The 14,181-nt window shown below is 40.0% G+C and overlaps 1 protein-coding gene across 3 annotated transcripts; it reads left to right on the top strand.

The window, feature by feature from the left end:
- The first annotated feature begins 243 nt into the window (after positions 1-243).
- LOC123123983 (myosin-6) lies at positions 244-14,181 on the top strand. Of its 3 annotated transcripts, none has more exons than XM_044544659.1 (38): positions 244-671; positions 1,076-1,354; positions 1,533-1,678; positions 1,773-1,929; positions 2,068-2,126; positions 2,248-2,407; positions 2,927-3,076; positions 3,169-3,305; positions 3,400-3,546; positions 3,646-3,747; positions 4,480-4,537; positions 4,640-4,741; positions 5,076-5,113; positions 5,196-5,322; positions 6,083-6,250; positions 6,325-6,456; positions 6,571-6,680; positions 6,761-6,821; positions 7,458-7,635; positions 7,721-7,926; positions 8,236-8,355; positions 8,712-8,810; positions 9,237-9,485; positions 9,855-9,994; positions 10,106-10,208; positions 10,327-10,356; positions 10,438-10,491; positions 10,582-10,752; positions 10,899-11,045; positions 11,288-11,488; positions 11,866-11,970; positions 12,049-12,119; positions 12,211-12,310; positions 12,577-12,633; positions 12,992-13,048; positions 13,137-13,217; positions 13,332-13,405; positions 13,518-14,179. In XM_044544659.1, exons 1-38 carry the CDS (start codon positions 669-671, stop codon positions 13,630-13,632), a joined length of 4,494 nt encoding a protein of 1,497 aa, XP_044400594.1. In that variant the 5' UTR covers positions 244-668; the 3' UTR covers positions 13,633-14,179. The 3 variants fall into 3 exon arrangements, with proteins under 3 accessions (XP_044400594.1, XP_044400595.1, XP_044400596.1); XM_044544660.1 differs by having other exon boundaries at positions 245-671; positions 11,288-11,461; positions 13,518-14,174; XM_044544661.1 differs by having other exon boundaries at positions 274-363; positions 13,518-14,181.

Raw genomic sequence — 14,181 nt, 5'->3', positions numbered from 1 at the left:
GACCGACCTTAAAGCCCGGCTTTCAAGAGAGGCCTTGTTCCATGGTGGGCCAAAGGCCGACCCGACCCGACCCGACCCTTTTAATCGCGTGCCGTGTCAATTCGGTGATCACGGGCTGGCCCATATGGCCAGCTTTAATGCCGGCCCACAGGCCTGGCGGCCCGGCCCAAGAGAACCCACCCATGAGAGAGAGAAGGAAAGTGGCATATGCTGGTATTTTGTGTGTGTGAGAGAGAGAGCATCCCGCATTCTTCTCGGTGTGTGGCAATGGCAATGGCGCGGGAGTGCGGGGGCGGCTCCTCCTCCATTCTTGCATTGCATCCCATGACCACCCCCTCCTCCCCACACCCGCTGCTAAAAAAAGTAAGGGAGCTCCACAACCAGAGCGAGCCCAAGGAAATCTCGCCACCACCACCACCACCGCGTTGCTGTCGACGGACGGCAATGCTCGCTCGCCGTGGATTCGACCCTGCTCCGTAGGATTTCATTCATTCCCCCCCATTCTCCGTCGCCGTCGCCGTTGCCTGCAAGAGGGCCCGGTGCGGTGGTGGTGCGGCCGCCGTTCGACCGGCACCGCTCGCATTCGGCCTGCCGCCGCGGGACGGAGTTGATGCGGCCGGCCTCCCTCTGATCTCTTCTCATCATCGCCCCGCCGCCGTCGCCCAACAATGGTATTCTATCAATCTCCCCCTCCATTCAATCCGTGGGATCAAAATCGGTTCTTGGCCCCAAATGCGACCCCTTTGGCGTGGCCTCAGCAACTGTTTGATGAAATGCCCGGACGCGATCAATGCTTGTTGGCTCCTTTTTCTTTACTTTTGTTTTCAATTCAACTTGTTTATTCAACAACGCACATTTGGAACATCAATTCATTTCTGGCGCAATTCATGTGCCATGTTCAAGGGAAACGTACGGTACATACATCCTTCAATGGGGTTTCTGCATTTGACACATCTTGTAATGCAGATTAATTTCATCCATAATAACTGATAAAAGGGAATGTAGATTAATTTCTACTCACCATACATGCCAGCATCAACCAGAACTAATGTCAATCTTGTCGTCGTTGCTGCAGGCGTCCAAAACCAAAAGCCGCTTTGTCGTCGGCTCTCATGTCTGGATCGAAGATGCAGACGAGGCATGGATGGATGGCCAGGTGGAGGAGGTCAACGGGGAGGACCTTGTCATAAACTGCACCAATGGAAAGAAGGCCACCGTTAATCTCTCGACTGCCTTTCCCAAGGACACGGAATCCCCGCGTGGTGGTGTTGAGGATATGACCAGGCTCGCCTATCTGCACGAACCAGGAGTGCTCCAGAACCTCAAGTCCAGATACGCCCTCAATGAGATATACGTAAGTTGAGTCCCTCAACAAATTAACATCCAGGTTAATTTTGTGCTCTTCCATGAGCTAGTGGAATTCCATCATGAAAAATGCTATGACCTTCTTCATGTGCACAAAAGTACCTTTTTCATTTGAGATACTATTCATCTTCTTGCAGCTTCTCTAATGGATTAAATTCTTCTTCCAGACTTACACTGGGAATATTTTGATAGCTGTGAATCCATTTCAAAGACTACCCCACCTCTATAACAACCACATGATGGGAATTTACAAAGGAGCAGAATTCGGTGAGCTGAGTCCCCATCCATTTGCTATCACCGACCGTGCGTATAGGTGCGTTCCTCCCCCACTGCCACTGCAGTTTCTCAGATTCAACATTTTACCTGACAATAATAACCAATTCGCACCCTATCTTTATTCTTCCCAGACTTATGATCAACGATCGTATCAGCCAAGCAATATTAGTGAGTGGAGAGAGTGGAGCTGGCAAGACAGAAAGCACTAAAAGTCTTATGCAGTATCTTGCTTTTATGGGTGGTAAAGCTAAAGCTGAAGGAAGGTCAGTGCAAGAACAGATCCTAGAGGTGCGTTTCTCAGTGCCCTTCTTTTGCTGGTAGCACAAGCACACCTGGCAAGCTAAGAACCACTAAAAAAAAAGTGGTTAAGAAGCACTAGTATGTAATTCACATTATGTTCTGACATGCTCTGCTTACCTGACACAGTCCAACCCTGTTCTTGAGGCATTCGGCAATGCAAAAACAGTTAGGAATAATAACTCAAGGTAATGCACTAGTATTGATTTACTTTTTGGATGGCTATTAATTAATTTACCTACACAACTTGAATGTATTATTATCTTCATAGGATGTTTGCTATACATCTTACCTTTCTTGATTCTGCAGTCGGTTTGGCAAATTCGTTGAGATTCAGTTTGACCAGTATGGGAAGATTTCAGGAGCCGCCATAAGGACTTATCTTCTGGAAAGGTCACGTGTTTGTCAAATATCTGACCCAGAAAGGAACTATCACTGCTTTTACATGCTGTGCGCTTCACCACCAGAAGTAAGAGGCTCTTCTTCTTCTGAATTTTGTTGGAACCACATTATTTGTCAACTACTATGTTTTATTGAAATTATATCTTGCTTACAAAAACACCCTATTCTGCACCGTAAAAATTGAAGAAATTTGCAAAAACCTCAGGGCATTCACACATAGAGGCTAACTGCCACAAGCTGAAATATACTGTATGTCTTTCCTGGATAATCATTGCTTCTGGGATCTGTAAAATAGGTCTAAACATAATTATCATCTCAAGAAAGATATAGTTTCTCATACATTTCTTGCAAGTAAATCGGTCTGTTAGAGATATGGATTTTCAAATTAGGACGACTAGAAACTGTAAGATTGAGCCAAGACATAAGATGTTGATTAGCAACTGTAAATCATCTAATTAGCATTTGTGTTGATTTGCTACATCCTCTGATCCGCATTTTGTTGTAGCCCTTTGTAACTTTGAGTGTTTATATAAAATCATATGTAGTGTACTAACCTATTGCTTTGATATGTGAATATGATTATCAGGACCGCGACAAATTTAAAGTGGGAGAGGCTAAAACATTTCACTATCTCAACCAGTCTAATTGCATTGATCTTAATGGATTTGATGACTCCAAAGAGTATATCGAAACCAGAAGAGCTATGGGTATTGTAGGTATGAGTAATGATGAACAGGTACGGCCAATTTCACCGGCAACCAGTTTAGTACATCAGCAAGGGAGGAATGTTTTATTTTTTATTTACATACAATTTGATATTTCTTTCAGGATGCAATATTCAAAGTTGTAGCTGCTATTCTCCATTTGGGGAATATAGAGTTTGGAGAAGGAAGTGAACCAGATTCCTCTGCACCCAAAGATGATAAATCTAAGTTCCATCTTAAGACAGCAGCTGAGCTTTTCATGTATATATATATTTCTTTATTAATGTTTTTTGAGTATTTTCCGAAAGTTCCTTTTTCATTCTTTTTATGAACATGCACCGGCAACATTCTGCAGGTGCGATGCAAAGGGTCTTGAGGAATCTTTGTGCAAGCGTGTTATGGCAACACGTGGAGAGAGTATTACAAAAAATTTAGATGCAAAGGGTGCAGCTCTTAGCAGAGATGCATTGTCTAGGATTGTTTACTCGCGCTTGTTTGATTGGTAAGTCTGGAAACCATCATTTTGGAAGGTTTCTTTGTGCTTCTGTATACTGTGCTATATCAAGATTAATTATGAATACTGTGTTCCCCACTGTTACAGGCTTGTAAATAAAATCAATAGCTCCATTGGTCAAGACCCAGATTCAAAGATTTTGATTGGTGTGCTGGACATATATGGCTTTGAGAGTTTCAAGACAAACAGGTGCTTAACTGGTATGCTTTTGCATTTAATCTAGTATTTATGTTCGTACACTTACAGAAGTCACATATGGAAGTCTTAGTAGATGGACTTCAGCACTAATGCACAACACACGTACGCATGGGAGGATGCGACAAGCTCCTTTGTCCCGTATGCCTTAATTGTGGATCAGATGGAAATTAATCAAACTATAACTGTATGATATGAATATCAAATGATCAGATGATATCCTTAGCATAAATATGCTTCTCTAACCTATGCAAGTAGCTGTGTGGACCCAACACAACACTAATCGTCCTTCCTGGCCCAAACTTGGACTGGGTATTAAACCCTTCTGTTTTAATGGGACATGCCACTCGTTTCGTCACTACTAAAAGAATAGTAATATAGTATTGGTCAAGAAAGCCATAATATTAATATTTTCTTGCTAACCTTTTTTGTTCAAGAAAGCGCAAAAGGATTGCGTCTCGATGCACTAAAACGAAAGTGGTTTATGTAAAAGCCTCAGGGAGGCACTACGCGCACACCACACTAAGAATGCAACACACTACACGGTAGCGCCGTCCGGCAGCAGCAGGGTTTTACTTGCTAACTTTCTTGTTCACTGAAGTCCTTGATTATGCATACTCTTAACTGGCAGTAGATGATAGTTCAACTTCTGCATATATAACTATCTGCTTATGCCAGATTTGAAAGAAGGTAATTAGTACATGCTGACATTTTGATTGTTTGCAGCTTTGAGCAATTTTGTATCAATCTAACTAATGAGAAGCTCCAGCAACATTTTAATCAGGTTATAAAATGGAATTTCCTTCGCTCGACAAGTTTTGTGTTTAGGTCGTCCAACCGGTTTAACGCCGAGTCTTTTCCTAACTAAAATATGTCCCATCAACAGCATGTTTTTAAGATGGAACAAGAGGAATATACAAAGGAAGAAATTGACTGGAGTTACATCCAGTTTGTGGACAACCAAGAAATTCTTGATCTCATTGAAAAGGTATTGAAACTCAGATTCTAGTTACAGTGACATCTTTATTTGGAGGTGATGAGTTAGATACTTAGATGTAGTGGTACTAGTTTGTATTCCAGATTGTATACTGAGATGCCGATAATTTCCATCCGTAACGTTTGCACATGCCATATTAGCAATCCGGGTTAGATGCTATACATGATGATAGCATTATTTCCATGCATGATAAGTACGTATCTGCTGTCTGGTTGATTGTGTTTCGTGCATTTTTTTTTTCTAGCTGTATGCTTTAGCCATGATATGTTGTAATAACCAATTAATTATGTCATCTTATTTCCTGTTTCTAATTTGTTTGATGCAGAAACCAGGGGGGATAATTGCTCTGTTGGATGAGACATGGTATGCACATATAACCGTAAACATATCCTTTTCCGTTAGAATCTAAAAAAAATTATTAACAATGTGTTTTCTTATTATTCAGCATGTTACGGAATTCAACGCATGAAACATTTGCTGAGAAGCTATATCAAAAGTACAAGGACAACCCGCACTTCAGTAAACCCAAATTTTCAAGATCTGATTTCACTGTCCATCATTATGCTGGAAATGTAGGTAACATATCATTGATGTACATGTAAATATTAAAGTTTATGTTTCCTGGCAATATGTTTTTGAGTGGTTACCAGTTGTCTGCCCACACTGGAAAATACATGTGATTGACATGTAATTATGATAAATATGGTGTACTTACCATGCGAGATATTGCCATTCTAAGATCATGTTTAATGTACCCATCTGCATCTCGTTCCTTTGCAGTAAGCTGATTGTAGGTACCTTCTAGTATTCGACTACTTGGCATCTTATGATGCGGAGTCGAGGAGAGTTTATCTCTCCAGGGTATACAGCGCTTGCTTTAACCAGGATATTATGTCTTCTCTTCATAACTGATAACTGCAGATAAATCGAAATTCCGCATCTAGGGGCAGGTGTTTAACTTACTAAAGAAACTAACAGGCCTGTCCTACACTTGGATAAAATACGGCAGTTAATTTGAGCACTAAAAGGCTTGATGTTAGATGGCCAAAATGTGTCCAAGTCTGCCAATCTGTTAGCAGCTTTTGCTTGAATCAGCAAGCAACAGAGTAAAATACTTCCCAAATGTGCTAGATAGAAAAGAATTGAAGCCCAAGTATTTTGCCTAGTCAGCTGACATTCCTTTGATCCTCCTGACACACATGTAGCACATTCATTCACTATCTTAACAGTAGATAGTTTATTGCTCCTGCTAATCAGACGGTTCTATTTGAACTGGCTGCTATTCACACAGTTAAGATGCGCACACTAAATAATTGTCTCTGCCTGCTGCAGGTCACTTATCAAACAGATCTTTTCTTAGATAAAAACATAGATTATGCTGTAAATGAACATCAAATCCTATTGAATGCTTCAAAATGTCCATTTGTTTCAAGCCTTTTTCCACCTGTTGAAGAAGCAGCAAAGAACACAAAGTTTACTTCAATAGGCTCAAGTTTCAAGGTACAACATTTGCTCTATTCCCTTCATATATTTTGTGTTTATTTACCCCTTTTTATTTTGGCATGATATTGCAGCAACAACTACAATCTCTGTTAGAAACGCTGAGTGCAACAGAACCACACTACATCCGCTGCATAAAACCTAACAATGTTCTCAAGCCAGCGATATTTGAGAACAGTAACGTTCTCCAGCAGCTTCGCTGTGGGGTGAGACCAATTTCTGTGCTGTTTCTTTTGCTGGTCTAAATGCATAAATGTCAGAGAAAATAATACAATTGATCTGCATTCGAGTCGTGAAATGCCATCTGTCTTTTTGAACAGGGTGTTTTAGAGGCAATAAGGATAAGCTGTCTAGGATACCCCACTAGGCGAACCTTCTATGAATTTGTCAATCGATTTGGTATTCTGCACCCCAAAGCTCTGAGTAAAGGGTAACTTACTATTTATTTGATTATTTCATTGTTTCTGTTCCATATGTTGTAAGTACTTATGTGTTTTTTTCCTTTGGCAGTAATACTGAAATTACTTCTACGAAGATGATTCTCGAGAAAGCTAACCTTGTAGGCTATCAGGTAACTATTAGAAGAAATATTAGTGCTTTGATGTTTCCAGTTTATTCATTTCTTGGTCCTGATCTTAGTTTGGCAATCTTAAAAGAGTACCACAATTCACAACAGCGACCACCAAGAGCCCATGATTGATCTAATGAATAGGCAGTGCTAAACAGAGTTGTGTTACAAAACTTCATTTTGATCTACACATTTTGTGTGAATTATAATCTGGATCCCCAAAAGAAGTTGTGTTTATTTTTCTCGGGTTTTTAGATTGAATTTTTGGTATTTGTGATCCACATACCTGGGACGGGAGCCAAATAGGCCCTTGGGGGTGTACCGACCTGGCCCAAGAATAATTCACACTAGTCTCTTGTGCACCACCCTAACCCATGCAAGCTACACCCTGATGGGCCAGAATACAGACATCAAAGAAAGGCACAGCACCGAATGAACCCTTGTTGTTCTCAGTCTAGCTCTGCCTTTGCACATGCCCCAAAGGAAATTGTTTGCTAACAGACATTCCAGTCATATATAGCAATCCAAGACTTGAATGTGATCCAAGTTTGACAAATCATTTTGTGTGAAACACTGATATCTGATATGTTGTTTCGTTATTCTTGTATCAGCCTCACCTTCTGATTTCGAATTTTACAGATAGGGAAAACAAAAGTTTTTCTCCGTGCTGGTCAAATGGCTGAGTTAGATGCTCTAAGAACTGAGGTTTTGGGACTTTCTGCTAAAAAAATACAAACCAAAGTTCGTTCATTTCTGTGTCGCAAGAAGTACGTCGAGCTGCGAACATGTGCTACACAGCTCGAGGCAGTATGCAGGGGTACATATATCTGTTTCCAGTTTATTTTTCTTCCACAAACCCTGCTTTAGCAGAGATAGTGACTCATATACTTTCATTATCGAAGGAACACTTGCTAGAAGGTTATATGAAAATCTTCGAAGACAGGCAGGTGCTTTGCGAATTCAGACGCGCTACCGTATGCGCCAAGAAAGAAATAAATTTAGAGATCTGTGGTCCGCATCAACTACTATCCAATGTGGTCTGCGTGGTATGGCTGCTCGCAAGAAACTCCGTTTTTGCCGACAAACAAAAGCTGCAGTGATTATTCAGGTATTTCTGAGGCTTCATGTTTAATTCAATCAAAGTAGATCCACCAAATAGAATATGCAAGTGCTGATCATATATGAGATACTTGTGATGGATATTTATTGATTCTGTAATTCTGTGTTCGTCTTACACAAAAGTTTGATATGTTCTGTATCGGCATAAATAAACCTATGTTTTCAGCATAGTGAAATGAGGTGCTAATAACTATGATAGTAAAAAGTATCAGAAATATTTGTGTTTCTCATGATAACAAGAGGCTAAGTCACAAATAGTTATATCATACCTAGTCTAATACAATTTCGTACATTGTAGACTCGATGCCGCTGTCATTTAGCACGCTCAAGGTATGTGAAGATGTTGAAGGCTACACTCGCCACTCAGTGTCGTTGGAGAGGAAGAATAGCCAGAAAAGAACTTCGACAACTCAAAATGGTAAGAGCCCTTGTAAACTTATCTTGACTTCCTCCTTTCTACCCTTGATCAAGCTACAACATTGGTAGTTTTTTCAGGACAAAATCCCTTAAAATATTTCTTTTACAGCCATGGTAGTAATGTAACTGCAAACTTGTGTTGTTACAACTATTTTCATCTTCCTTTTTTTTTTGGTTAGGATACCACCCAGTTAGGTTGGAAAAAAAAATATCACTCAACTACCATGGTCTTACATTTCTATTTCTCTGTATCACGAAGCAAATCATAGCGCTGAGTTCATTATAACTCTGGTTGATTCAGTTATTGAGAACTATTTTGATTTCTTTGGTGCCTGGCCACTTTTTCATTACTTTCAGGCTGCAAAGGAAACTGGCGCCCTACAGGCTGCCAAGAGTAAACTAGAGAAAGAAGTCGAGGAGCTTACTTGGCGGTTACAAGTGGAGAAACGCATCAGGGTAAACTAGCACAGAACCATGGCCACAATGTTGTCTAAAAATGTTTTTTATGCATGGTCCAAATGCATAGAGTAAATTCCTTTGAAAACTTTTGTAGAGGAGTAACATAACATTTGCTATTCAGCACAAACATATCTGCTGACATGGAATTTATTAATAGGCGGCACTTCCTATGACCTATAATGTGCATTAGATTGCAAAACTTCTCTGGGCTGTCATGCAAATTAGCATCTTGTGGTGGATGTATAAAGAAGATGGAAAATAATTGGACAATAAGAACAAAAACTCGCAGATATCATGTCAACAGTTGGCACATTTGCAAGGCTGCTATTGCTAGTATGATAGAGGAGCATTGTGCATCTCATAACATTATGAAGGAAACTTTTGATCATTTTGGAATAACATATACATACTTTGTACTTGCAGTCTGATTTGGAAGAAGCCAAGGAAGCCAAGATTCAAGAAAATAAGAAGCTCCAATCACAATTGCAGGAATTGCAACAGCAATTCAAGGAAACAAAAGAATTGTTAAAGAAGGAACAGGAAACTTCCAAGGCAGCATCAGAGAAAGCAGAGAAAGTTACTCTAGTGCCAGAGATCCGTGTTGATGAAACTCAAGTTAATGAGCTCACTGCCGAAAACGAGAAGCTCACTGCTGAAAATGAGAAGCTCAAGGTATTAACGCAGAAATACGAACAAATACAAAAGAAAATGTGATAACAAAATCTAGCGATGAATCTTGTGTAGCTTATATAGGTACCATTGAATCAGTGAACTCCTCATCCTTTTTTCTGGATATTCATGTGAAACCATAAATGAGGATGAATACCATTCAATTTTTTTAACAATCTACGTTATTGAACATCTTAGATTTTGATTAGTCTGGTAGCTTCGATGTTCAAATAGACGTATTCATTGGTTAAATCATTTGCTATTAAATGGCCAATCATAGGAGGGTGTGCATAACATGAATACACTTGCTATCCAATTATTATTTTTTGTACCCCTAGTGGAGTAATGGAGTGATAAACTTTTGACTTGCAGACACTGGTGAGCTCTCTTGAGACAAAAATAGAGGAAACGGAAGAGAGGTTTAAAGATCAAGACCAAGTCAGAGAAGAGTCTCTGAAGAAAGCTACAGAGGCAGAGTCACAGCTAAATCAACTAAAGAATGCATTTCTAAGGTTCTTCTTTCATGTTGTATTTGATATAAACTCGTGATGCTGGTAAATGCTTCTATCCTTTATTAGCCAAGCCATCTTATGTTAAACGATTGCAATTATTTCCATGACCAGCCTTCGAGAGAAGTTGGCTAGTGCAGAAGCAGAGATCATTAATCTCCGACAACATGCTGCGAGACCAAGACCTGATCCTTTGCTTAACATGCATAAAAAATCTGTAATCTCTCTCGCTCTCTCTCTCTCTCTCTCTCTCTCTCTCTCTCTCTCTCTCTCTCTCTTGTGTGCACACTCACATGAAAGTATTCTTATGCTTCTGAGTGTTTGCAACTGTGCAGAATTTGAGTGTACCTGCAGACGAACAACAGGTTTGGAATATCTTATACTGCTTGTTAATAACTCTTTAGATTTATTTTTCATGATTGAATCTAATATAATCATCCCTGCAGTCACCACCCACACCTATGGAATTCGGACGGAGATCTTTAATTGAGAGACACCAAGTACTTACTTGGGCTGATGTTCGATAATTAAAGCAGTTAATGAAGTCATTAGAAAACAAATTAAACTATGGCTCCACCTTTTACTTGCAGGAGAGTGTTGAAGCACTGATTAACTGTGTTAATGAAAACATTGGATTTAGCGAGGGAAAACCAGTTGCTGCAATAACCATATACAAATGTCTTCTTCATTGGAGAACTTTCGAGGCGGAAAAAACTAATATTTTTGATCGACTTATTCAGATATTTAGTTCAGCCATGCAGGTATTTCTAGTGTTCAAGCCTTAAACAATTCTTGTGCTCGTTTTCATTCTATGATTTACTTAGTTATGTCCATCATAGCGTGATTCTGTCAGGCGTATTCAATTTATATTGTTGCCCTTTTCAAATTTGCACAATTTGTATCACAGAAACAAGACAGTAACGCCGATCTTGCATACTGGCTATCAAATGCATCATCATTGTTGATTATACTGCAAAAGAGTCTGAAACCTGCTGGCACTGTAACAACACCACTGAAAAGAACAACGACTCAGACGTCTTTCCTTGGGAGGATGGTATGTTATATATATATATATATCCTTTTCTTTTCTTGAACACGCATAAGGAGAACCAGAAAAGCCAAAAGAGGGAACGAGAAACAAAAAAAAAGAGAACGAATAATCATCCTTTTTTTTAACAAAATGATTAACAAGGGTTCTCTGAATTCTAGCAATTGTATTTTGTGAAAATTGTATGATAGGCTAGACGAGGTTATCTTGACTCATTTCTTAATCTCTTGGTGTTATATGATCCACAGGTATTTCGTGCTTCAAGCATTACTGTTGATATGGATCTTGTGCGCCAAGTTGAGGGCAAGTATCCTGCATTCCTTTTCAAGCAACAGCTTACAGCCTTTGTGGAAGGCCTATATGGAATGATCCGTGACAATGTGAAGAGAGAAGTGTCTTCAGTACTCTCGCATGTTATTCAGGTTACCCCATCTATCACGGGTCCTCAGGTTAATTATCATTTCATGCTTTAGAAGATTCTTGCTGGACAAATATAATTTTAGAAATAAGCATGAGACATCTCAGCAACCTCCCATGGGAATCCAGGAATACTAAGTTAACTTTGACTCACGCTTGCATGTTTTTGGCTAGTTCCTCTCAGTTGGTAACTTGGCATAACACTTGAACCCTTTTGCAAACTTAACGAGAAGAAATTAGACTATTATTTATATCACGAGTACCTTTGTACCATGATGAATTTCTATTGCCTGATGATTAGGCTATATAATTCATATGTTAAGATTTCATGCTAACTCTGCACCTGCATGGCAATAAGTTGTTGCTGCTGGTCTAATGCTCATTCCTGTATACACATTGATACTCAAAGGCGCCAAGAACTGCGAAGGCTGGTTTGCTAACAGATCAACATAGCTATTGGAAAGCGATAGTCGGCCATTTCAATGATCTCCTGAAAATCTTGCAAGAAAATTGTGTAAGTTTAAACCTTGAAACCCGCATTGCATTTGGCTGCATGGTGTTCTGACTTCTGGCCTTAATGCTGAAATTTCAGGTCCCAACCATTTTTTGTCGGAAGATCTTTACACAGCTTTATGCATACATCAACGCTCAACTCTTCAATAGGTAACTTCGTGTCTAGACTAGACTTTCCTTGCCTGCCGTCAATTTCCGCAGTTCCTAATTCTCCCTCTTCTGATGTTGCTATATGTCCCAGTCTTCTTGTACGGCGAGAGTGCTGTTCTTTCAGCAATGGAGAATATGTGAAACAAGGGATTGAAGAACTGGAGGCATGGTGCACACAAGCCAAGCCAGAGGTAAATATATATGTTTGATTTTGCTATTCTTTCTAAAGATGCAGACTTTATATTATGATTGTTAAATGCTCGCAACCAACATTGTAGTCTAATAACTTTATTCTTTCTCAATAGTAACTACTCCCTCCGTTTCTAAATATAAGACCTTTTAGTGAACCTCTAAAAGGTCTTATATTTAGAAACGGAGGGAGTACAATGTAACACCAGTACTAATATCTTCACTTTATTTACCTTGTGCCTAACCGCTAACCGTGAAATACCAACAGTACGCAGGATCTGCATGGGATGAACTTAAGCACATAAGCCAGGCTGTTGGCTTCCTGGTACGTAACTACAAACTTCAGCATGTATTTTGTATTTCGGCATGGATTCTTATCATTATCTTAACAACATTTGTTACTCCCTCTGTTCACTTTTATAAGGCTTTGTAGATGTTTCAGACATTGTGCAAAACAGCTCAATTTCACTTGTCTGAAACGACTTATAAAAGTGAAAGGAGGGAGTAGTTCTTTTAAGTATAAAAAGTTGTGGAGCATTTCAATCGATTTTGAATCGCACACTGGGAACAGTTTAGTTGTGTTTGTGTTTGCTGTTCAAAGACTGCCGCTGTGCTGTTTACTGACTTCTATGAAAATTGTGTCCCTATTAGGTAGGTCTGACCATCTTTGTGCTGTGATGCAGGTCATTTTCAAAAAGTTCAGGGTATCATATGATGAAATAATGAGTGATCTCTGCCCAGTAAGGCCCCCCCACCCCCACCCCCAAACCCAACGCAGCATCCAGAAGAAGAGTAGCTAAACACCTATTTCTGCATGCCGTTATGCAGGTATTGAGTGTCCACCAACTTTACAGGATATGCACACAGTACTGGGATGACAAATATAATACTGAAAGTGTATCCGAAGAGGTAATTAAGCACCAAATCTAACTTCACAGGGCTAATCGAGCACCTTCCCCTGCATTCTGTCTGTGCCAAGCTGAGGTTTCAGGGCTGATACATTTCCTAATGATTGTATTGTAGGTCCTTAATGAGATGAAAACGTTGGTGAACGAGGGAGCTGGCTCGGGCGCCTATTTACTAGACGAAGAGACAAGGTACGTGTACGCCGTATATCCACAAATGGCGCACTCTCAGAAACTAAAAGTCGTACGTGCTGAATCACAGTGTCGAACTTGATTTCGAACGCTCCGTGTGCCCTGCTTGCAGCATGCCGTTGTCTCTCGAGGAGATAGGCAACTCCATGGACACCAAGGAGTTCCAGAACGTGGTCCCGCCGCAAGAGCTCCTGGAAAATGCGTCGTTCCAGTTCTTGAAGAGCTGAATGGGTTCCGCGCGAGGGCAGAAGACGGTAGCCTCCGGAGGATAGAATGTTGTAAATTTGTCAGTTGATATAGGTTTTTCTCTTCCTTTCTGCTCCCCCGGTCGGGCCTTGTAGATTATTCCATTTTCATAGTCATAGGTTGGTTGGTGTAAAGATGTCATAGCTTTTTGTTTTTGTTTTTGTTTTGTTTATGGCTGCCGGCTGGGTTGGGAAGAGAGCACAGGGCAGGCAGGAGGTCATTCACATCTATTCTCGATTCTTTTTTTCTAGTCACGGTAGATATATCTTATATGTATGTAGCAGTATCCAAAAATATCCATTCTGTGTAGCCAATGTATAGTTATATATACATTAGTATCAATGAGAATGACAATTGTGGGGCTTGATGTAAGAAGGCTCCCTGTCTCCTCATCACATTAGTATCCATATAAACTACTATCACATCACATTTCAATCATGTGAAATGTATATGATGCATTGTACTTGTTTGTGGCTGAAAAGGATTGGGATAATAGCCGTAGAGTTAAATTAAATTAGTAACAAAGATAA

Source organism: Triticum aestivum, chromosome 5D, assembly GCF_018294505.1.
Source record: "Triticum aestivum cultivar Chinese Spring chromosome 5D, IWGSC CS RefSeq v2.1, whole genome shotgun sequence".
Lineage (NCBI taxonomy): Eukaryota > Viridiplantae > Streptophyta > Magnoliopsida > Poales > Poaceae > Triticum > Triticum aestivum.
The sequence above is the reverse complement of the archived record's forward strand: the minus strand, read 5'-3'. Positions and strand labels throughout refer to the sequence as shown.